This window comes from Pieris rapae, chromosome 14, assembly GCF_905147795.1.
Source record: "Pieris rapae chromosome 14, ilPieRapa1.1, whole genome shotgun sequence".
In the NCBI taxonomy this organism is placed as follows: domain Eukaryota; kingdom Metazoa; phylum Arthropoda; class Insecta; order Lepidoptera; family Pieridae; genus Pieris; species Pieris rapae.
The window spans coordinates 189,411-212,280 of NC_059522.1; the positions used below are offsets into that span (position 1 = coordinate 189,411).

A 22,870-nucleotide genomic window follows, 5' to 3' on the forward strand; every position below is an offset into this window, starting at 1 on the left:
GAATTGTTTTAAAAGCCAACCAGAATTCATCCATCAGATGTTTCAATTCGAGCTTGCATTATTTTTATCACCATCAAAACTACAAAACTTAAGATTTAATGTGCTATCAAGTTAAATCGTAGGTATGTACTTACGTAATGTACCCTTATACTCGTATATCCTGATCTGGCTGTACACTTTATGCTTAGATATAACTTACTTTTGATGATAAAGTTTTTATTAAGAAAAGAGCGAGCTTTCGACAATAAAATGTCTGTTTAAATGTAGATATTGAAGAAATATGTAGGCACAAAAAAATTACACAATGAAAAAAAACAATTTGCTTAGTAATCAAACAAATCATTAACTTACCATCAACCAGCCATATATCCTGAGTGGCAATTACACAAAACTTTCACCGCGTTTTAGGCACAAAATTAAATTTCCCGTTTATCAACCTTCAAAAGAAATTATTATTATCGAGTTCCGTCAATTTATTGAGCAGAGGCGGTTGGAATTTGAAATTGCCCTTTGGCGGGAAAGGGGAGAAAATCGTAAGCCTCCATCCGCTTCTTTCGGCCAACGTTTCGTACTGAGGGATCGCCAATCTGACGATAGTGATGCGTTAATCTATCGACTATGCTGATAACGCGAGATGAGAAATCATATAAAGATGTACACACCTCGGACATAGCCAGCATGTACTACTTACATGAAGTAGGTAGCTAGATAGGTAGGTAATACTTCTTGTTAAGTTCCCAAATATTCTTTTTCCTTGATAAATACATTTGGTGAATAATACCAAAAAGCTGGTGATGTATAATACATATAATAATATATATAATAGTACATACATATAATAATAACAATATATTGTACAATACGTTTCATTCTATTTCATTCCACCTTAGTCAATAACTTATCAAAATTGATTTACTAGAGACGAACTTTAAATATTACAATTTAGTATTAAGTATCGTTTGATCCCATCGACTTTTGTCTTCCCTAAATTCCTGGTTTCTATCCGTTGGTGAGCACATTGGCTGATGCTGCGCATGTGCGAGCGATGTTCTTCTCAACTAAAAACTTGAATCGTCTTTACATACGTCGTAAGCTCGATTCATTGGCGAAATGAAGAGGAATATTGACATGGATTTTACACGGCTCCATCGCAACCACACTCCAAGGTTTCCCCCTGCGCCATCTAATTTGAAACCATATAACACTGTGCAGGGTGGTTTTATAGGCCTAATAAAATCCTTTTATGTCTTGGGACAATTCAATTTATTTAAAAACAATTAAGCGGCTTTACAATTTCCTTTTACAAAGTTTTCCGAATGTGACAAACGTTAATTAAAATATATATATTTAGAATTCTTTAAGGTAGACGATAGCGATAAAACCCCAAAAGAAAATCTATAAATTAGCACCTAGACATTATATTTCATTTAAGCAGTAGGCATTGTAGCAAATGGTACGTACAAATGTAGTTTTTTTTATCAGAACTATCTACAATATAAATTTTACAAAATTAAAACTTGCTTTACTATTTATAATACTCGATAATGAAACAGTAAACGCAGCTTACAACCAATTTGCGTGTCGCGTTCGAATCGTTAATCGCTATCTTCAGTTGAACTGTAGTCGTTACGGAAAAACCGATAGACACACCCCTCTGTGGCCGAGAAAATTTCCACTAAGTAATGGGTAAATGTTTTGTACAACGATTAAGAAACGATTAACGGATGGCCGCGAGAGAGTAGTACTTTTTAATTTCTTCCATATTTTATATTTATAGGTTTTCATTTCCTGTCCTTCAGTTAGGTAAAGCGATAAAACAACGTCTATATCAGACCTCAAACCCCAGCAACTACATGCAAATTGTCGAACACTTCGGATATTACACATTGAAAGTCATACCAACCTACGTAATTTCGTTTAATTAACGACCCATGATCAATGCGTCCTTATGTACAGCATTCGTCGACCGATGACAGACGCGTCTAAACCCTCTTCGTTAGACATAAAAGAACGGGATGAAACAAACGGCAAATATAATTTTATAGTCCATTTATTTATATTAAAAAAATCACATCATATCGATACAAAACTAAATTACCAAGTGCAATATGACATAGTATATGTAATGACTTTAATCAATGAATGCCTTATACAAACAATATAACACCTTACATACATTTCCTGCTCTAAAGACTCTACTGTAGTCAGAATTTAAACTTCTTGAAATAAGCATTTTATTTATAAGGGTTTCCCTGAATATAAACCAGATTGTTATTACATGTTGCTCTTATAAATATTTTTTTTTAAGAATAGAGTGTAACAAGTCTTAAAAGGCCGGCGACGCATTAGCGAACTTTCGCCCTGTAAAATAAGTATGTAAAACTAGAAGGGACATATAAATAAAATCTTCAATACGATCTTAATAACCAAAGTTACAGTTTTACTAGTACCAGATCTACGATTATGAAATTCTAGTTAATTTCACAAAACGGTGAAACGAACTATCAATTAGAAACTTAAATAATTAAAAAGACTATTAATGCAGCTCATTTATATCTTCTTTCTGCGTTTCTCGGGCGTGGTCTGGAACAGCGCATCGTCAGCGCGAATGAGCCGGTTCACGGCTCGACTCAGGGAGACATCTGTCAATGCGATGATATTTAACCTTTTACTGAACTGAAGATACGGTAAACTCCTAAAAGCCTCAAAGAAGTCGGCTTTGGTCTCTATAACGTCAACAAATCTGCAGTCGCATCTTTTCCGTATATACACTGTTTTTGATATTAGTCTAACGAAATATCGACGCAGTACTAGATGTACATTGCCAACTTCATATTTGGATTTTTACAACAATACTATTTGTACTCTACATTTACGATATGATAATAAATGTAATGATAGTAAACATGTATGATATGAAGAATGTATGGTAAGTAGAATGTATGAGTTTTAATCACAAATGACAATTAAATGAAACAAACAATTCACAAAAATATTTTTAATGTGAGAAAAATTCAACAGTCCACTTACTTAGTATCAAATGTAAATAAGATAAATATACAAATGTATAATATTAATAACTTAATACTTATGTAATAGATTAAAACTATCCTAAGCGTAATTTGAACACTTGTAAGTCTCTTAACCCGTTTTCCTCCCGTTCGGACCCTTTGCTCCCAAAAATCTTTGCAAAACCGATCCATTTATGTAAAACAATTGTCTAACAACATTAAGACAAACAATACAATGTGAATTTTATTTGTTCGCTTTTAGCTCAAAGCAAACGGAAAGATATTAATAAAATATCATGAAAATAAATACAGGAATATCCCTAACTTTGTCAATAAAAATAATTATTTTTATAATTTAACGTTTTACGCCTCGTAAATAATGTATTAATTAAAAAAAGTCTTCTATTTAAGTAAATACGACCTACAGTATACGCAGTGTTTTGTGACAAACTATTTGGTATGTGTGTATGTATGTCTATAGTGTCTTTGTATGTCTACCAACCGGGCGTGGTGTTGGCGAGTCGGCGCATGCGCCTCGTGTTCCTGTCCTGGTCTCGGATCTTCTTCTCCATCTCGGCGTTGGTGAGCGTCTCCAGGTGCGGAGCCCACACTTCGGCCTCCGACGGCTGCCGATATGGCGTCTGAAAAGTGAAACGCTCAAACACCAGTGGCAGAAACGACATATAAAAGAAATTAGAAAATGAGGTAATACCTCGACGGTGGGTAGGGCTTCGTTGAAGCCATAGGTGCGTTGGTGCCAGCCGAGTTGGCCTCTGACGCTGTATGCGATGCCCGTCACGAACTCCCCGCCGAGGCCCAGCTCTGCGCAAAGTTTCATCGCAAACTGTTCAGGATTATTCTCTTTTTCTGACATGTCCCATTCCACCTGAAACGTGTGTATCGATTATTAAATGCGTCTTCAAATGTGCATCGGCCGATCGTGGAAAATCGTACGTACAGTGTCTACCAAAGAAGTGTTCCCGACGTGTATGTTCAGCTTGATGATGACTCTCTGGTCGGTGGCCTCTTCCAGTATGGCGGGTGGTTCACTCGGAAATGCCTCGATCTGCTGTTTGATAGAAGTGGCGATGGCCGGGATGAAAGTACTAGTGTTCAACTCTAAGTCATCGCAGAGAACCTCCGCAAATTGTTCTGGTGTAATTATTGATTCTGGAGGAAAATTTATTTATCATTGTAAAATTGCTTTCTCACATTTTAAACATAAGTTACAGGCATATAAGTGGTGTAAACTTAGCAGTCTGTGGTTTATTTATAATTAATTCTTCCTATTTTTGCTTGCATGGTGAAGAGCTATAACTCATCCCCAGCCAGCTTGGTGGATTGTCCCCTAAGGCATGGAAGATTGACCAATGACCAATATTACTCATAAAACTTATATCATTTTTCCTACTTTAATAGCCTTCTTCGATGTCTATTTTCAAGCTGCAAAACTATATTATTATAAATCTTAACAACATAGTAATACCATTTTTATTCCATGTAAAAGTATCTCTGAGCTTCTGTCCTTCAATCTCCATGTCCAGTCTAATGGGCACCAGAATCTGCTTCTGTGATGCGTTTTCCAGCATTGCTGTCATGTCAGTGTCATCAAAACAGAGAGGGAATGTGCGCACCTAGTTGAAAAACACACTAATATTAGACATAGTTTTAATGGGGAATGAATTTCAGTTCCAGGAAGGATGCTCCGGAGTACAAACTATAGACGACTGCAAGGCTGAACTGAACTGATTAAGATCCAATGAGTGATTGTCATCTGTGACTTGTTTATATATAGCGACTTAATAGCTTTCCAAAGCATCTAGATAACTAGGCAGCAAGGGCCAGACGATGACAGCAGCACGCCACACACGGACTTGAACTTGATGGGCCATTCCAGCTTAAAGATCTGCTTTTGCCAAAATACCAAGATTTGCCAACCTAAGCCTAGATCTTAGAATGAATGACTCTTCCACCTTAAGAGGTAACTTCCAAAGATTTACCGACAACATATCATCAGGCAATGTAATAATGTTACAAAATTTGGGATTTATTCAAGTTAAATGTACTAGATTTCCCTCATGGTAAAATTTAAACAACAAGCAAACCAAACAACAATGAAAAGTTCAACCATAACCACCGATTCAGATTGAACATTGTATCATGACACTATAACTGAATAAATATCTTTCAACAAAGTTTTTTTGACCGGCATAGCCGAACATTTATTATCCATGCATTCTGAGAACATTGAGAAAAGTACATATATGATGAAAGCTTACTTAACAGGATTGCGTGCCAAACTCTACTAAAAGCCTTAGAAATATAGGATACAGTAAGGGCTTCCCCTTGGCATTCCATTAGACATATTTAAGGCATAGTATTGAAATAATTTTTTCATATAGGTAAGAATCAGGCAGGCACATTAATAGCCCAGTAATGTGACTTTGCTAGATTCTGGATGTGAAAAGGTTTTCTGTATACTTTCAGTATTAATATAATAATTACCTACTAAAGAAGTACTATAAAATTTTAAGAAACCATTACATAGATTTGCACAACTGGATTGTAGCCATATTATGGCTGGATTCATTAGCAGTTTTTAAAGAGTTCAAATAAGTAATTAATAGAACACATGGTGCAAACCTTCTTATTATGAACTCTAGTTCTACTGATAGGAGTAGCCTGTGGTACTGCATCCAAATGTGAAGAGTTAGGCATGACCGGAAGCCATGAAGGATTATGAGGCTTCTTACTTTTGCCTTCTCTTGGAGTAGCCATTTCTTGACTGACTGATACAGCCTTGTATCTATCAAAAAAATTAATCATTAGAAAGTCATCAGTAATCTTAAAGGGAAAATATTTCATATTTTGTGGTGTTGAATCATAAATTTACTTTTCATCATTTCCTTCAATAATATCTTCAACTTCCGAAGCTTTTAACAAAGAGACGGAACTTGATAGAACATGAGGTCCCAGGCCATTATCAACTAATCTCTTTCTTTCCTCATTTGTCAGAGTTCTTCGGGCCATGCCAGGATACTTTTTGTATAGGGAACCTCGGAATAACCGAAGATAATTTCCAACCTGTAATTTGAATACATTGACATTATAATAAAAATTGTGTTATTACAACTTTAAAATGTAAATAATCTAATTTTGGAAGTAGTGTACCTCTGAGCCAACACAGTAGAAGTCACCCCCTTCTTCTATTTGGAAACTTATAGGCTTATCGCCGTACGTTCTTAACGCCATGATCGCTGCGTTTATTTATTTTGATTTATAATAAATAATTGTACTCCTTAACAATATGTACTTTGTAGGTTTCGCCTACTAGATGCTTCGTCGTTTCGTTTGTATACTTTACAGTTTACACATTAGTTTCTAGTTTGTGTAATTTCAGAATCAACGCTCAATCCAAATGTCAAATGTCAATGCTCATTGGTCTAATCTGTCATTGAAAGTTTTCATATATGACATCTAACACTTACCGATTTTAACTTAGACGATTTCTCAATGAAGCTGTCAATTATCATTTTAGCAAATGATAAATTTCGTAATCTGTACAGTTAACTTTTCTCCTCCGTGTTGATAGGGTTACGCCGCGTGCTCCAGTTGTTGTTTAATACGACATAAAACTGGAACTTTTCGATAATGTCTTCTAAGACGGGAAATTTTAAAAATCCTTTCTCCAGGCCATGGATGACGGAGACTGGAGCAGCGGCAGCGGCAGGAAGTGGTTCCGTTGGATTGAAAGGAGTAGTCGCTGGCGGAATAACTGGTGGCATTGAAATTTGTATTACATTCCCGACCGAATATGTAAAAACACAACTACAATTAGACGAAAAAGGTCAGCTTTTATAGTTATAAAACACGGACTTTTATTCATAAATTTGGATTTTATCAACTCAATAATATGCGTATAAACTCTTATGTAAAATATTATACCTAATGCGAGAATTTTTTTGTTCCAAAAATAAAATCTAAGTTCGGTGTTTACGTCATTGGTCAGCGTAATGTTAAGTAAATATATTTTTATTCAGCTGTAGTTTGGCGGCGGAAATAAATATATATTTTCTTATAAGAATCTGGTCTTGGCCGTGAAATTGTTTACGAGGTTTTATTACCACAAATTACAATCGGGCGTCAAGTCGCACTTGTAAAATAATACCCTATTTAACATGGACTTTGCTCGGCTAACGACAAATAAACGGCAATTAAATTGAAAACTATCCTCAAGGATATTGTTAGCATAAATTATTAATTGTTTTCACAACAAAATTTGCAATTAATTGACTTGTTACTTTGGCCAACAATACTAATATTTAAATGAAAAAAATATATATATTACAAAATCTACCTATGATATTTAATCAATAATTTGGCTAAGACTAGGGAATATGACTTTCTGCATATTTCCAGTATTTATTACGTTCTTTCTTCTTATCCACTGTTTACAAAATAATGTATATCCATTATACTTTATTTTGTATTTGTATAACATTTTGTCGTAACATATCTTTTTCTTTATTAAACTATTTTAAATCTGTTTTGTAACTGTTGTAATGCTGTTATCACTACTTGGAATGATTTTAGATATAGATATGAATATACGTACGCGGTACGTAATATTTTCCTGATACTAGTTTAACACTACTACAATTGTTAATTATGTTCTGACTGATACATGTACATAATATGTCTAAAATTCTAAACAAATTTTGACTAATAATGAGTATTTGGATCGAACCCTATACATTGTAATGAAACCTATGTATGTATCTAACTTATATTTTAATTATTCTCTTATCTAGAAAAGCGCGAATGCAAGTGTTTACGATTTATGGATAGAATTCAAATAACTTTACACTAGTGTTCATTTCGTATGATTACGAAAACGCCAATTTGCTAATCGTATCATTACAGTATTGTTTGTAGAGTAAATTTGAAACCAACCCAATTATAAGTTTTTATTTGTTCAGTGATAATGAGTTACACAAACACTTAAATTTGATAAAATTTCGACTTATCTAATATAATGCGATTGGGATCTATATATTATTATGTGCTTGTTGCTAAAGCACTGTCAAACGATTTTAATATAAAAAATACTTGTTAGACCGACTTGTTATTACAAATGAGATAAAAAACATTACTTTCATGCTATAACTTATTTTTCTATCAAATTTTGTGTTGATTTTTAAACCCTGCTCTTTAGAACTTCGTTTAGGACTTGTAAAGAAACGTACGCATGATGCATAGCAAGTGGCGATGCACGTGACTTTTAAGAAATATTTCCTAAGATTAACGTAATATGTATAATATAGTAAAATATGAAAAATATATATTGTAAGTTGTAACGTCAGGAAAAACAGTCCTAAACAAATATAAGTCCAAATATTAGACAACTTTAAATTTCACGTTGAGAAACATAATCTTGTTTGAATGACTTACAAATTTTAATACGTAACAAGGAGACGTCGATGCGAGTGGTAATGCGGTGGCTGACCCCAGGGTAACTTGACCTAGAAATTAGTTTGCGCTGAGTTCGATAAGCCTTATCAAACTACGAGTGTGGCTTTATATCATAGGTATAAAGAGAAATACAGAATCTAAGTTAAAATTCAATTGAATCATCAAGTTTAGAAATAATATACATGCAATATTTTTATTTTTATTGCTTATTAACGCGCAAGTTACAGACATTTTACTTATTAATATATATCATAATTTCATTCAAATTCGACTCTTGGAGTAGCTGAAGGTAGCATCATCTAGTCCAAAATAAAAGTTCTAACGTAACCGTTGATATCGTAGGAATAAAACAACAAGAACTTCTATTTTTACAGACAATTTATTTTGGGGAACTAACTCACGCAAGCGAAACAAATATGTTTTGCGCAAACACAATTAGTATCTACTTAATAAATATATCAATTATCACATATGTAGCGCGATTCAAATACCAAGCTGAAAAATAATCTAGGTGCAGAGTTTATATTTTATTTATTTATGTACATTTTGTGTAATTTATAAACGAAATACATACTAAATGTAATAGCGGAAATCACTGTCTTTACTAGGTCTTGGGTCAAGATCCTCAAGAACTGTCGAGTAGACTAGCCCTTCAATAGCTCGAGAGTCTATTTATCTTTTGAGAAATTGAGAGCAAGAATTAATACTTATTTCGAAAAATTATCAGCTGTGCATATTTTAATGTAAAAGAATACGTAAACAACTATTTAAGTCCTATGATTATCTACCAAATTTCATTTTAGGTTAAAAAACTTTAAAAGATCTCTTATTTCCCATTCCAGGTGGAACCAAAAAGTATTCGGGTATAGTTGACTGCGTCCAAAAAACCGTCAAGGGTCATGGTTTTCTCGGCCTCTACCGCGGTCTCAGCGTGCTTCTCTATGGCTCTATACCAAAATCTGCAGTCAGGTCAGCCCAACCATGTTACAGCTAATTGCTATTTTGGTGGAAGGATTCTGGAAGGAGCTGGAAGATTAGCTATTTTAAAAGCATGCGTTTCCCAAAGTATTTTTACAAACTATGCTCTTAACTAGGCTTATTTGTATTTTCGTAAACTGTTTAATTAGTTCTATTTTGTCAATTTGTGTTTACGCCGCGGATAAAAGAATATTAAGTTAGTTGGCTACAATACATATAATATATATATATAAGCTACTAACGTTCTCAATTTGTCTCAGTATATATTACATTTTTTTAAAGGTCGCCGACATTCTACTGCATGAAATAAATACACTAAGTTTACAAAAGAATGCTAAACGAATATGTAAGGGTTTTATTAAAAGTAAACGTTTATTTTATAACCGTCGCAAAAAAAAAATAACGGTGTATATATTTTTGTGACGATAGATTACGCAACTGGTTCTTCAAGATTAACCGGCATGTAATATATTACACATACCTACCTGTGTTTTGGCCCTGTACGAGTACTTTATATTAATATTATTATAACATTTAGCAAATCCTTCAGGGGGTGTGAAAGTACTGTGCATGATAACGATGGCGCGTTTCCTCTGAATATGATTACCGTATTTGTATCCTAATCTATCTTTATACTTGACCTTGACTTAAAATCAGTACATAAGTATACATATTACCTATTAAACACTAATGCCTGAATGTATGAAGTGAGATATATAGGATATAACCTGTTGCTCAAAATATACGTATGCAGCATATTATTATTCATAACACGAAACCTTATGTGGAGCAATTCAATAATTAAGTGATAGGGAGATCATTGAGTCATGTAAGATAGTGTTTTAATCAATAGTCAATGACATTCAGGTCGTACGCGTACCAAGAATCTTTCTAGCTTTGTAACCCGAAGCAAGCCTTAATAATTTGTTAATGCGGTATAGTCTTTTCTTATGACGGAAACTGAAATTTGTATTGCAATATAAATCAAGTACATAAATAATGAATATTCGATATAATGATTTGAGTAATTGAGGTAATTCTTCGTTTTTCTTTTAAAATTGTTTTGTGTCCTGTGATAATTCGCATAACTTGATATACATATATACTGTTACGGTACTAAGTTATTTAAGTATATCCCTGCGCCATCGGGTAACCGACTTGTTTATTTAATTAAAAAATCGCTTAAACCATTTCTAGTCTAATAGAAAATTCTCGTGTATTTCGATTGTATTCGTGTGTAGTTTTACTTCATCAAAAAGAAACATATAAAAGAATCTTAAAACTACAGAAACCATATCGAATGGTAGGTCAACTAACATAGAGCATTCATTTTATCGACAGATTCAAATACATATATTATAATAATAGTCATACAGATAACGAATATCGTGGTTTTAAGGTGATAACTGATAACGGCTGCGTGTCTGAAATCTGTAAACAAAATTTGAGTCCGCAACATAATTGGAATAGACATTTGTACCAATTTCAGATTCGGAGTATTCGAACAAGCGAAGCTTTATATGGTAAATGAAAATGGTACTCTATCGAACTCGGGGAAGCTGATGTGTGGTCTGGCAGCTGGTGTCGCCGAAGCTATCTTCGCAGTCACACCCATGGAGACTGTTAAGGTCAAGTTCATCAATGACATGAGGATGGAAAAGCCAAGATTTAAAGGATTCTTCCATGGCGTACGAACGATTGTGCGTGAGGAAGGTGAGTGAATAATAACATGTTTCTACAGATTTTCTCTCAAATCGGCCATTATCAACTGAAATACTCGTACACGTATTAGCAGTAGTAAGGGTGCTATAAAAAAACAAGCCGTTTTGTGCTTATTATAGATAACTATTATGGCAGACATAACTCGTTAAATCAAAATAATTTGAATGTGTTATTATAAGTTGCATCTCCGTTATGTTTGTATTAATTCCTGTATATGTATAAACAAAAAATGTTTCCATTCGGTAAAATGGTAATTACGAATTAGTATAATGTATTTTTAATGATTTAGCTAAAGAAACCAACAAGTTAACATAGTTAACATTGTTTTACAAATATAATGTAAATGTCATTGTTTTATATTAATTCCCTCGACCTCATCACAACTGGAAAGTGTGGCCTTACTTTAAATGTAAAATGCTCATTCGAATTCGGCGAAAAACATTTGGAAATTGCTTCTTTTAACTTTGATCGTATCGAAAAGGTCAAGAGACGTCTTAGATAAGATTTGGCGAATCTTTTGAGCTCTCGCTAAAGTTCCCATCAATAATACTAAAAAAGTCTTTAAAAGATAATAAATTCCTTGAATACTATTATTTTGTTTGTGTCTTTGATGTGTTACAGAGAATTTATAATTACAACGGAGCGAGGTTCTCCACTTTAATATGTAAACTTTTTAGGCGTGGGCGGCGTATACAAGGGTGTGTCGGCGACGATAATGAAGCAGGGCAGCAACCAGGCCATCAGGTTCTTCGTGATGGAGTCTCTCCGCGATTGGTACAAGGGCGGGGACAGGGACAAACATGTGCCCAAGTACATCGTGGCTCTATTCGGAGGTGTCGCCGGTGGGTCATTGTCTTCTACTCTGTGATCTTGGAGTGCCATTCGCACAGTTGTAAAAGTAGATGCATGTCCGTGCTATGTCTCACATCATTCTAAAAATGGAAATCTGTAATGAATATAGCATCAATTCATGTATTTATATAAAGTATACTCCATATAACGACATTTTATGGCGTTAAATGGACAGACGTAAAAACAGAATTGGAAAAAAAAGGCTGTAATATTTTTGTATTTAAAAAAAAAAAGTTTTCATATCATGCATTGAGTGATGCCAGCTTTTAATAATTTTAGGAACTTAAAAATATTTTATTACTCAATTGTCGTAGTTATTAAGTTACGATAGTACATGGAGTTTACACTGTATATTTATATATGCGATACATAATGTAGAATGGAACGAATCCGGAACAAAGACGTGGTCAATGTCTAATCAGTCCCTTGGTTTTTATCAGATTTTATGAGAATTGATGGCAATTAGGGAACGAATAATTCAATAATTTTTTGATTCCCTCCGTAGTTCGTAAATTCGTCGTGGTCTAATTAAATAATATTTTCGTTTGAAGGTGCGACGTCAGTGTTCGGAAACACCCCCATCGACGTGGTGAAGACCAGGATGCAGGGGCTCGAAGCCGCCAAATACAAGAGCACCTGGGACTGCTTCATCAAGACGTGGAAGCACGAGGGACCCCGCGCCTTCTACAAGGGAACCGTCCCGAGACTCAGCAGGGTGGTGTTCGACGTGGCCATCACCTTCACCATATACGACAGCATCATGGACGTCTTCAACTACGTCTGGAAGTAAAGCTTGACTATTCGATGGTGACTTTTGTATTTGTATAGAGGTAATTCCTAAATGGAGAGAAATATTGAAACGAATGCAATCGTAAGACGGCATTATTCAGAATGTTAAAGTTACCCAATTTAATAGATTAAGTTAACTGTGAACAGTTCCTTCGGTGAGGTTCGTATATTTAATATTCAATGTGATGTTATCGTAAGCTTATCGCCGTGTCAGGGTTCCAGGAATCAGAATTCAAATGCATTTCTTTTTCAATGCTTTTATTATATTTTATTGCGTTATTTTTGTATAAAGATTTATTTTTATATTGTTTTTGTGTATTTTGAAACGTCGGCCATTTCGGACAATAGAAATCAGATGAGAATCTCCTTCCGTTACGCGCTTTCGAGACATGTTTTATTTATTGACGAATTTATATATTAATATGACCACATTTTGCATTTCTCTTATCTTCTGTGCATTTTAGGGATTTTGTTAACTTTTTAAGATCTCTCGAATCCGTTTTCACACGAATGCCTTGTCCCCTCCTTTTTAAATTGACTTCGAGAGATCTCGATGAGACATTCCGCTACGATTGAACCGTTAATGCTCTGGGTTTATTTTTTATGTCTATTTACAATGTTGAATGTTGAGTTTATTTATTTATTGTTATGATTTAAATAAATTGTCAAACAATTAAATTTAAATGGTGTTTTATTTACTAATAACGACCCAAATGTATAATTTTATATTTAAATTGTAGGACGTGGTGCAAGAAACAAAATAATTACATCATGTTTCATATAACATCTTGAGTAATAAAGAATAATAAAATAAATAAAAACAAAGAGTTGTTCTCTATCAGCAGGAGGCATGGTGAATGGGTTGTTCTAGGAGCACTCACATACTCGTGAGAACAACACGCAAATACGTAGTATAAACAAGTCGCATGGCCAGCCATCGGCAATTTGACTTAAGCAATTTAATTTTATGAAAAAAAATTTTATGACATAAATTTAATATTTTTTTATTTCTACCAAATAATGGCTCTATCGTACGAATGGCCTGAGCATTAGCCAGCCAGTTTTTAAATGTTGTAACAAACGCTACAGATGAAAATCTTTCAGGCCGTTAGTTAAACTGGTAGGCTGATAATTAAACGGCCGATTAAGCTAGTTGGCTACGACATATACAAATTAGGGAAAAAATTATGTTATCATGGTGTAGGTGTTAGGATTGTACTAACAATAAATATCTAATAATGGAATAAGTGATACCATGATGATCTTATGTTCCAAAATAAACTTATTTTATTTAATAGAATTCTAGAGTTTTTAAACTAGATTAGAAAATCTGTTAAAAATGTTTATTTAAATCTAAAACAACAAACACGATATCTATAGAAACAAATTTTATTTTAACCACATGAACAAATATAATACCATTTATCCTTAATTGAAGTCTATCACAGCTCTAAAATCGGGGATTTTTAAATCACAACCATCCTCTTACGTAACATGAGAGATAAACAGTTTACAGGAATTTTGATCAGAATTAGTTTCCAATTTGAAGCTCTACTAGAATATACTCACTGGTGGTAAATATAAAATATCCCAATACCCCATAACATTAACTATGTTAATTACACTAAAAGGGGTAATATTTATGGTGAGCGAATGAAGTGGCCGGCACACACCGATGGTCTATATTAAAGCTATCTACCAGCGCCATTTCGTCATCAGTCAATTCAAACTCGAAAATATTCAAATTCTCCTCCATACGAGATTTCGTAAAAGACTTCGGGATAACCACAATACCACGTTGAACCTGTGGAAACAAAGCACTATATATTATATATATATTGAGTTTATAAAAAAAGGAGTGGAACAGCGGATTGGGGTTTGGGGTGTTCTGCGTTTGGCTCTCGGACGTGACGGACGTTTTGAATGTGTTTTATTGTTGTTCTATGAATTAGATACGGCTTTTAGTGATGTTAATTATAAGTTTTGGTCGATTATTATTTCATTGTTAAATTCATCATGTCATTTTGTAAGGAACAAAACTTTCTTGGTTACTTAAGTGCTTTGTTTTTTTTATATTTACCGTTTCTGATCCCTAAGAATATAGTAACTAGTCTGGCCATAAATACTGTTTTTTACAACCAAATCTCATCAGTAGTAACAGATTTTGACGGTATTTTATATTCTTCTTAATAAATAAAAAACTTTTTTAGATTTTCCGTCATTACCCATATTTTTTCGTGATCATTATCAAATTACAATATATAGAGAAGGTTGTTAAAGAAAAAAATTGAAGTGATAGGCTTATACAAAGTGGGGATGGGGCCGTCGGTCTTATTCCAGACACTAACACAGACAGGTGTATATTATATAGAGTACTAGAACTCTTATTAAAAGTGTATGCTATATTCTAACTAATTCTTAATAATGTTATTTGCGATATGGCACACTTAGAAAATATATGAATACCAATATCAATAGTAAATCTTAAATGGTAGAAACATAGGGTGGGAGAAATTGAAAAATATTCACATCACCAAAAATTAAAAGTAGAGAAAGTTGGAAGACCAATAAAGCAAAAAGTGCAATTGTTCTTACAAATGACAAAAGTTAAATCCAAGACTCACCAAGTATCTCAGTGCTATCTGTGCACGAGTTTTGCCATACTTGGCAGCCAATGCTTCCAATTTTGGATCAGTCTTGATCCGATCAAGATGTGCGTACTCAGGCCGAGCATCAGACATGAGTCCCAGAGGGGTGTAAGCCACCGGTTGAACATTTACACTTTTGCAGAAGTCCACCAATTTATGTTGAGTAAGAGTGGGGTTGACCTGTTGATGTAAATGTATATTGTATATAAAAAGGGCATAAAATATATAATTAAGAAAATATCTGTAAAACCAAGTATCAGATATTTCAAATAATATAAACTTAATTAGAAATAATTATGAATAATATGTATTTCAAATTCTTTTAAGTGAACCAACCTCAATTTGATTGACAACAGGTTTAACTTTAGCTACTTTGAGCAGTCGGTCCAGTTGTTCTTCATTAAAATTAGAAACACCAATTGCTTTGGTGAGACCAAGCTGTAAAGCTTGTTGCATTCCCAACCAAGTTTCTAAGTAGTCTATCCCTTTGTCTTCTCCGTTATTCTACAAAAATAGTATTTCTTTATATATCAAAAGACTCAAAGCATTTATTTTGAGATCTGTTAATACATATAGCTTTAATTTTTAAGTGTAATTGGAAAAAAATTAAATTTTATACATTATCATTATATGTAGCTAAAATATTTATTTTAGTAAATGTGTTGAATCACAGCACAGTTTTATTAAATGTTAGCAAAATAAGGGGAATGGGGTTTGATTCCAGGTTAGATCACTAACACAAAAATTTATTGATCCAATAGGTATTTTTAGCTGGCTTTAAGAAAAATGTTTAATAAACTTACATTGATTGAGATAGGCCAATGAACTAAATACAAGTCGACATAGTCTAGTTTCAGTTTCTCTAAAGATTCTTTCAATGCCGGAACTACCTCATTCTCTCCATGATAATTGTTCCACAACTATAAAAATAAAGAAAACACAGTATTTAAATAATATATATATAAGTATATATATATATTATTTAAATACTGGCTATAAAGTCAGAGTTAAATCTATGTAGGAGTACATACCTTAGTTGTAATAAAAAGGTCATTACGAGATACATTTCCATTCTTGATTTTATTAAGTATGCCCAGTCCTACCTCCTCTTCATTTTTATAGCAAGATGCAGTGTCAATGTGCCTGTAGCCTAAGTCTATACCACACTCTACAGCTTGTTGGACATCCCCTGCATCCCATTGTCTCTATAATATTTTATATTAAATTCAAGGTAGTAAAAAATAACAATGTTAAATATCAATTCCTCATTAATTTCATCTCATCTTACATATCCTATATTTCAGATCAAATATTTATTTTAACCTTGATTGACCTCTACATATCAGCTTAATTTTTAAGTGCTTTTTTTCAACAGCTAGGACACTTGATAGGAGATAAGAGATACAACCAAGTTGCGACACTTACTGCATAAGTTCCGAGACCAATCATTGGCAGTTCCATACCATTGTTGAGTTTGATTTTGTTAACCTTCGGAGACATTATTTCTGATATATTCCTGAATTTTAAAAACACAAATTTCATATAACGAATAAAAACCTCTTTGTCAAATACAATTCATAATTTACCAAGAGATTATAAAATATATTTTAATAATTATAATAATAAATCTTACAGTTCTAAATTCTTAATCTATTATGGTTAAACTTTGCTATTTTGTTGAGTTTAGAATTTTTTAGTGTACATGTTTTAACTTGTTGAAGAATTATCAAGTTATCATTCATTACCTACAATTTATAAACACTGATAAATTGACAGTTATAGATCAAGTAGACGAAAAATGACCAAATCCACAATCAACTTGACAGTGACAACCGACATCTTAACAGCACTTCAAAAATGTTTGATAAGTGAAGTGTTGCCAAACGAAAATGGTCACATCTTTAATAACCAATACAACAGTATAGTCCGCGCCACGACTCATTGCCGACGGGAACCCTGGAACTAAATTAGACATCTCCGCCCAGTGTTGCCAACTTAGTGGATATTCCACTAGATCTGGTGGTGTAGTAACGTTCTAGCAGGCGAATTTTGGTTTTAGTGGCTAGTGGACTTTTCTGGTGGTTTAGTTTGTTTCATTCAGTGATAGTGAAATTCAAGACACAACTGATAGCGATCCTGATATTATGGAACTAAATCACGATGACCATACTTATTATAAAAAAATCTGGTAATGAATTAAACATTGATGAAAAGTACATAATTTTTTTTTATAAATCTTAATTTTTATCTATGCCTTATTTATGTTATGTTGGGGTAAAATACGTCTAGCACTAGCAACATCTTAGTACACCGCACTAGCGCCGCGTCCATCGGCAATGAGTGGTGGCGCGGACTCTAGTAAATGTGGGATTGTTGTCAAAATTTAAAGAGACGCATCTCCGGCAGCTGAAATCACTTGGCGGTGTTCCAATAAAGGTCCCCTATGACTCCTACATAATCAGTATCATCAAATTCGGGCCACTGATTTCTAAACCCCGCATTGTTGTTAACAATTCGCATTATATCCGTATAGACCGTATATGATTTGTTTATTGTTTAAACGTTCGAAAAGAAACGTCAATGCACGCTGTAAACATTAAGTAAAACTAAATTAGAATATTATATATTATAATATACTATTATATTATACTTCTAATAATTAATAAAAGCAACCTGCATATGAGACACTTAGCGAGAGAATTTAACCTAATTTATTTCAGAGTTGACAAATATAGGCAAAATGGATTATACTGATTTAGAAAATGAAGCATCACAAACAGTGGTAAAATTTTTGGAAGCTAATGTCCCCAGATCCGATATAGTTAACATACGAACTGAACTTAAAAAGGACTTTTTACTTGGTAAGACTAAATCCAGGGATCGTAAACTCAAGTTAAGAAAACGAAGAACGAGATTATTAACACGAAAAGAAAAGAAGAATTTGGGTTTCTATCTTATTCCAAGAGGAAGTATTAAATATATTGATATTGAACCTCTACATAAAATTTGGGTAGATTATGTTAGCCAAATTCTTGAACTAGATAAATATGTCCCAGATGTAACAAGCAAACAATGGGAGCAATTTACACAAACGCTATATAAAGCAGACTTTAATGGAAGCATGTTGGAAGTTGTCCGTTCAAAGTGTCCTAGCTACGTTGGTAAAAAAGGTATCTGCATTATGGATACAAAGAATACCTTTAAAATTGTATCAATTAATGATTTAGTCACAACTATACCAAAAAAAGAAAGCATATTCAATGTGTACATAAAAAATTTGAAACTTATAGTATTTGGAAAACATTTTTGTATCAGACCAGCAGAAAGATCCAGTAAAAAGTTTAAAACTATACTTCATCCAGATTTATAAGTAAGGATTTTGTAAACTTCTTTCTGATTTTATTTTGTTGACAAATTTTGCAGAAGAGAAATAAAAAAATGTTTTCTTAAAAATATTTTTATTATGTATAACTATACATGCAAAGGATATCTATTTAAAAAATAGTAAGTTTATTTTATGAACACATATTTATTTAATAAATATTAATGTAGTCATAAGTATATAATCAACTTCTGTCATATTTATTATACCCAATAGACTATATAATGACTAAAAAATCAGAATCAAATCTGAGTAACGTAATTATTTAAATAAATGACATGCCAGCATCAAAGACTGAATACTTAAGCCTTATATTTGGCTAGTTAGTATGCTGAGTGTTCAGTAATCAGCAATGGCTGAAAATACTTTATATGGGAAGTTTATGTATAATTCATTATGTTTTTAAATAGCTATTGAGATACATGAGAATATCGTATTTTTCGCAGTAATGTATGACAGTTTTCTACAGATCCTAAGCAAATTTCTACATATATTTGTAACGGTAAAACTTTGGAAGAATTTATTTGCTGGAGGATTTTCCTTGCCTGTAAAAGATCTCCACGCAATATATTACACACAGCAGCTTTAGCCCATACTGCTAGACCAATTATGTCTCTGGTTTGATCAGGAAGACCAGATACAAGTTCATGAATCATTGTTGGCTTTAAATGTTCAATTGCTTCCACTGTCTTGTCCAGTATAATCAATGCTTCAGCAGCATAGATATGAGCCCAAGTTTTATGACCATTTGAAGCATCACTTTCACTTAACAATTCATTGGCACTGACTAAAGCAGCTAGAGGATCTTGAAGATGTAAGTAAACGTAACTCTGCAGGACATGTATTGAATTCTTTAATTCACATCTTTGTTTCCAGTTAATAGGAGGGCCAGGAGGTGCCTGAATAAAAGGATGTGTTTCATCTGTGGGAGATTCTTGATTAAGTAGCAATGTTATTGCATTTCTTAAGCAAAGTGCTGCAAACTCGAGAGAAAGTGATGGTATAGCATATGATTCTCCAGCTAATGAATATTTCTCTTTTTCTTTTGCAACAAGGACTCTTGTATGAGAGCCATTACCAAGTTTTTTTACAATGAACTTTTGCACTTCATCACTGCAACACTTTTTAATACAACACTCAGCTAGTCTCACCCAGATTTGTGGATTGTTTGGGTAATGTCTTGCAGCTTCCACTAGACACTCAAATGCTCCTTCAATGTTCTTAGTAGCATGTAGTGCTAACCCAAGATTATAGACATAAATTGGATGATCTTTACAAATAATAAGCCTGTCACCATCATCACTTTCTAAATTTTTAAAATGTTCTTTTAATGCATTTTGGAAGTATTTTGTTGCCAAGTAAGGTTTTTTTAATGACAAGTAGATAACTCCAAGATTATTGTTTAATGCAGCCCAAACATCTTCACCTTCATTTCTCACATCATAACGGCACTCTAATGATGTATACAAACTTATTGTGTTACAAGAATCTTTAACATTACCATTGAGATACTGTTGTTGTGCTACTATTAAAGCATTCTCTATTGAGTCTGCCTTTAGATTAATTTTTTGTCCAAGAAACACTTGAGCCCTGCTAATGAGACGTTGATGCAAATTACTTAATTCATTATTTGATTTAAAGCTATCAGCATAAGCATTTGCAATTTCTAGTGTTTTTTCGTAAGTGCGCCTGCAAAGAGTGCATTCTAACAGGAGTAATATAACATAATGTAGTAACTTTTTATCCTTAATAACCTTTGAAGTCAATAATTTCTCAAGTATTACTACACTTTGGTAGTAATATCGATAGTGATATAATATGACTGCATAGTTATATAACGCAAAAGGAGATGATATTTCGGTAACTTCTTCATCTGGAAAATCTACACCAGCACTATCAGACATACATGTTTTAAAGTTTTCAATATTTTTCAAATCAGACGCAGCCAATTCAACCACTGCTTTATTATGTTGTACACGTTTAAGGAGAACTTTATTATCCCTAACAAGATTTTCTAATTCACTAAGATGTTGTAGTGCCGCTGCATAGTCTTTTTTTAAATAACATTGCTGAGCCAATATTGCTGGTTCTTCCGCATGATTTGACATTTTAAAATATTGAAATATCAAATCGCGATTTTAAATAACCGTTTTGAAATAACTAACTCATGTAACCTATAAGTTTATTAAGAAAATTAAGTTCAAATTGAGATAAATAATATTTACTGCAGGTTTACTTCCTCTAAACTATACCACGACTTTTAATTCAATTCCGAATTTGACATAAGCTACTGTCATTTTGTAAAATAATGATACCACATTGTAGTGATGTACACAAAATTTGACAAACAATCGCGATTTATGTTTATGTCATTCAATCAAAATCTTGGTGTACCAATTAACGACTAAATTATTGATTTTTATTTAAATAAATACATAATGACTCATAATAATTATTTATTATTTAGAAACATCTGCTTTATTTTAGAAATAGTTAATAATATGTCTGTTTTTTTATTGTAGTATAGTTTATAGTTTTTTGTGAACTTTAAGAAGTAAATCTATTTGTTTTGGTTTTCCATCAAAATGGATCCTCAGCCAAGTACTTCACAAAAAGACGTGGATGTTTTCTTGTCCCCAAGAAAAAAACGTCCTCGAAAAGCCTTAACTGTCACTGAGAAAGTAATGATCCGCAACGCCTACAAGTACGTGAAAAAAAAACTACTATATACCAGAGGAATCGATCCGGAAATATTCCATTTCTGTAAAAATTATTTGAAAGTTATATTTTAAGAAAATACTTGGTATGGTAGGTATTAAGCAATCCATTGTTTAATGTTTATGTATAATATATGTTTTAAAAGTAGATAGACACCTACTTTTACTAAAGTGGTGATCCACTTTCCTCTATTATCTATAGCAATTTATTCACTGACGTCCGCGTTCCGAGTTCAGACACTGATTTGTGTACTGTCAAGTGTGTAGTTGTGTACTGTGAAGTGTGTACTAATGTACAGTCACAGAACACACTATACTGAAACTTTTTTTTAAATAATTTTATGGCAATAGTTATAACCTGAAACTTGACAATTTCAGTTTTGCAACGTTATGTCGAGTAAGAAATCCGGATCGATTCCTCTGGTTTATAGTAGTATAATATATATAATAGAAACTAAATAGATCACGAAATTAAATATTTCTGAAAAGATAATTCAGATGTGACGATTAATTTTATTAAGGATTTGAGACTTTTCTTAAATAATTGTGTATTATTAGTAATCATGAAGATTGAGACGTGAGAAATAAAACAAATAGATGTATAATTTTATGAATCGTCGCCGTCATCGCTACGCTATCACTGTCACTTTCTGTAACATTTATTATTAATGTGTCTGTGATATTATCAATTAACATAATATCTAGCCTACAATACTCATTTTTTCCTCTTCTTTGACAACATGGGATATGCATTCAGACCATTCAAAACGGTCAATTTAAAGGTTTATTTTATTTTGAGCTACATGCCCCTTTACCAGCACCCATATCAATTCGATAGGGTTCAGCTTGCAATGGTAAGGGGGCAGTCTTAAAACCGTGATCCCATGTTGTGCAGTCATTTCGTCTACAGCGTACTTATTAAAAGACTGTGTACATTACTACACTTTTATATGTGGTATCATTTTTTTTACAAAATGACAGTAGCTAATGTCAAATGTGGAATTGAATTAAAAGTCGTGGTATAGTTGCCACACTTCGTGTCCTTTGTATAAGCCCCGCAAGTTGATATTGCGATTGGCGGCCATCTTGGCGACGTAGTCGATGCGACACCAGTACCGTCAGACACCAGTATCAGTACCGTTCGCAAGGTCAGCTCGCGCTTACAAGTCCCGCGCTTTAATATTGCGACTGGCGGGCGGTGTCCATCTTACTGACGTAGTTTAACTGTCTGTATTGAGTACATCTACCACTTGTTTTTATTGCTGTTTATTCTCGTTATCCTGATTTATTATTTAATTA

General features: G+C 33.2%; 5 protein-coding genes across 7 annotated transcripts; 2 read left to right on the plus strand and 3 right to left on the minus strand.

The window, feature by feature from the left end:
• Window positions 1-2,034: 2,034 nt before the first annotated feature.
• On the minus strand, window positions 2,035-6,427 carry LOC110998374 (SWI/SNF-related matrix-associated actin-dependent regulator of chromatin subfamily B member 1-A). Of its 2 annotated transcripts, XM_022267000.2 has the most exons (8): window positions 6,183-6,426; window positions 5,905-6,095; window positions 5,655-5,817; window positions 4,498-4,645; window positions 3,970-4,181; window positions 3,724-3,897; window positions 3,514-3,652; window positions 2,035-2,642 (listed from the first exon to the last, which is right to left on the minus strand). In XM_022267000.2, exons 1-8 carry the CDS (start codon window positions 6,261-6,263, stop codon window positions 2,551-2,553), a joined length of 1,200 nt encoding a protein of 399 aa, XP_022122692.1. In that variant the 5' UTR covers window positions 6,264-6,426; the 3' UTR covers window positions 2,035-2,550. The 2 variants fall into 2 exon arrangements, with proteins under 2 accessions (XP_022122692.1, XP_022122701.1); XM_022267009.2 differs by lacking the exon at window positions 2,035-2,642 and having other exon boundaries at window positions 3,506-3,652; window positions 6,183-6,427.
• A 138-nt stretch (window positions 6,428-6,565) lies between these two features.
• LOC110998243 (putative tricarboxylate transport protein, mitochondrial) lies at window positions 6,566-13,508 on the plus strand. The gene is made up of 5 exons (XM_022266789.2): window positions 6,566-6,858; window positions 9,326-9,452; window positions 10,951-11,174; window positions 11,861-12,025; window positions 12,587-13,508. The coding sequence occupies exons 1-5, from the start codon at window positions 6,663-6,665 to the stop codon at window positions 12,823-12,825; spliced, it is 951 nt and encodes a 316-aa protein (XP_022122481.1). The 5' UTR covers window positions 6,566-6,662; the 3' UTR covers window positions 12,826-13,508.
• Window positions 13,509-14,197: 689 nt separating this feature from the next.
• Window positions 14,198-17,300, minus strand: LOC110998360 (aldo-keto reductase AKR2E4). 2 transcript variants are annotated; one of them, XM_022266961.2, is made up of 7 exons: window positions 17,175-17,300; window positions 16,898-16,988; window positions 16,504-16,677; window positions 16,276-16,392; window positions 15,809-15,976; window positions 15,449-15,652; window positions 14,198-14,628 (listed from the first exon to the last, which is right to left on the minus strand). In XM_022266961.2, coding segments are annotated over exons 1-7 (936 nt in total). In that variant the 5' UTR covers window positions 17,177-17,300; the 3' UTR covers window positions 14,198-14,448. The 2 variants fall into 2 exon arrangements, with proteins under 2 accessions (XP_022122653.2, XP_045486971.1); XM_045631015.1 differs by having other exon boundaries at window positions 17,106-17,242.
• A 442-nt stretch (window positions 17,301-17,742) lies between these two features.
• LOC110998348 (ribonuclease P protein subunit p29) lies at window positions 17,743-18,917 on the plus strand. The gene is made up of 2 exons (XM_022266940.2): window positions 17,743-18,072; window positions 18,193-18,917. The coding sequence occupies exon 2, from the start codon at window positions 18,213-18,215 to the stop codon at window positions 18,840-18,842; it is 630 nt and encodes a 209-aa protein (XP_022122632.1). The 5' UTR covers window positions 17,743-18,072; window positions 18,193-18,212; the 3' UTR covers window positions 18,843-18,917.
• Window positions 18,918-18,958: 41 nt separating this feature from the next.
• LOC110998344 (CCR4-NOT transcription complex subunit 10) lies at window positions 18,959-21,134 on the minus strand. Its single transcript, XM_022266927.2, has one exon. The coding sequence runs from the start codon at window positions 20,960-20,962 to the stop codon at window positions 19,265-19,267; it is 1,698 nt and encodes a 565-aa protein (XP_022122619.2). The 5' UTR covers window positions 20,963-21,134; the 3' UTR covers window positions 18,959-19,264.
• Window positions 21,135-22,870: the final 1,736 nt, after the last annotated feature.

What these genes read in the sequence shown, in the direction of transcription:
- LOC110998360 (XM_022266961.2), bottom strand. An exon ending in ACCTTTTTATTACAACTAAG is followed by an intron (nt 16,393 to 16,503) that starts GTATGTACTCCT and finishes TTATTTTTATAG; the next exon opens with TTGTGGAACAATTATCATGG. An exon ending in AGATAGCACTGAGATACTTG is followed by an intron (nt 14,629 to 15,448) that starts GTGAGTCTTGGA and finishes TTGTTTCCACAG; the next exon opens with GTTCAACGTGGTATTGTGGT.
- LOC110998374 (XM_022267000.2), bottom strand. Translation starts at nt 6,263, where the DNA reads ATGGCGTTAAGAACGTACGGCGATAAGCCTATAAGTTTCCAAATAGAA. An exon ending in TCTACTGTGTTGGCTCAGAG is followed by an intron (nt 6,096 to 6,182) that starts GTACACTACTTC and finishes TTCAAATTACAG; the next exon opens with GTTGGAAATTATCTTCGGTT. An exon ending in TTTTACATGGAATAAAAATG is followed by an intron (nt 4,182 to 4,497) that starts GTATTACTATGT and finishes ATTTTCCTCCAG; the next exon opens with AATCAATAATTACACCAGAA.
- LOC110998243 (XM_022266789.2), top strand. Translation starts at nt 6,663, where the DNA reads ATGTCTTCTAAGACGGGAAATTTTAAAAATCCTTTCTCCAGGCCATGG. An exon ending in ACTACAATTAGACGAAAAAG is followed by an intron (nt 6,859 to 9,325) that starts GTCAGCTTTTAT and finishes TTCCCATTCCAG; the next exon opens with GTGGAACCAAAAAGTATTCG. An exon ending in AACGATTGTGCGTGAGGAAG is followed by an intron (nt 11,175 to 11,860) that starts GTGAGTGAATAA and finishes TAAACTTTTTAG; the next exon opens with GCGTGGGCGGCGTATACAAG.
- LOC110998348 (XM_022266940.2), top strand. Translation starts at nt 18,213, where the DNA reads ATGGATTATACTGATTTAGAAAATGAAGCATCACAAACAGTGGTAAAA.
- LOC110998344 (XM_022266927.2), bottom strand. Translation starts at nt 20,962, where the DNA reads ATGTCAAATCATGCGGAAGAACCAGCAATATTGGCTCAGCAATGTTAT.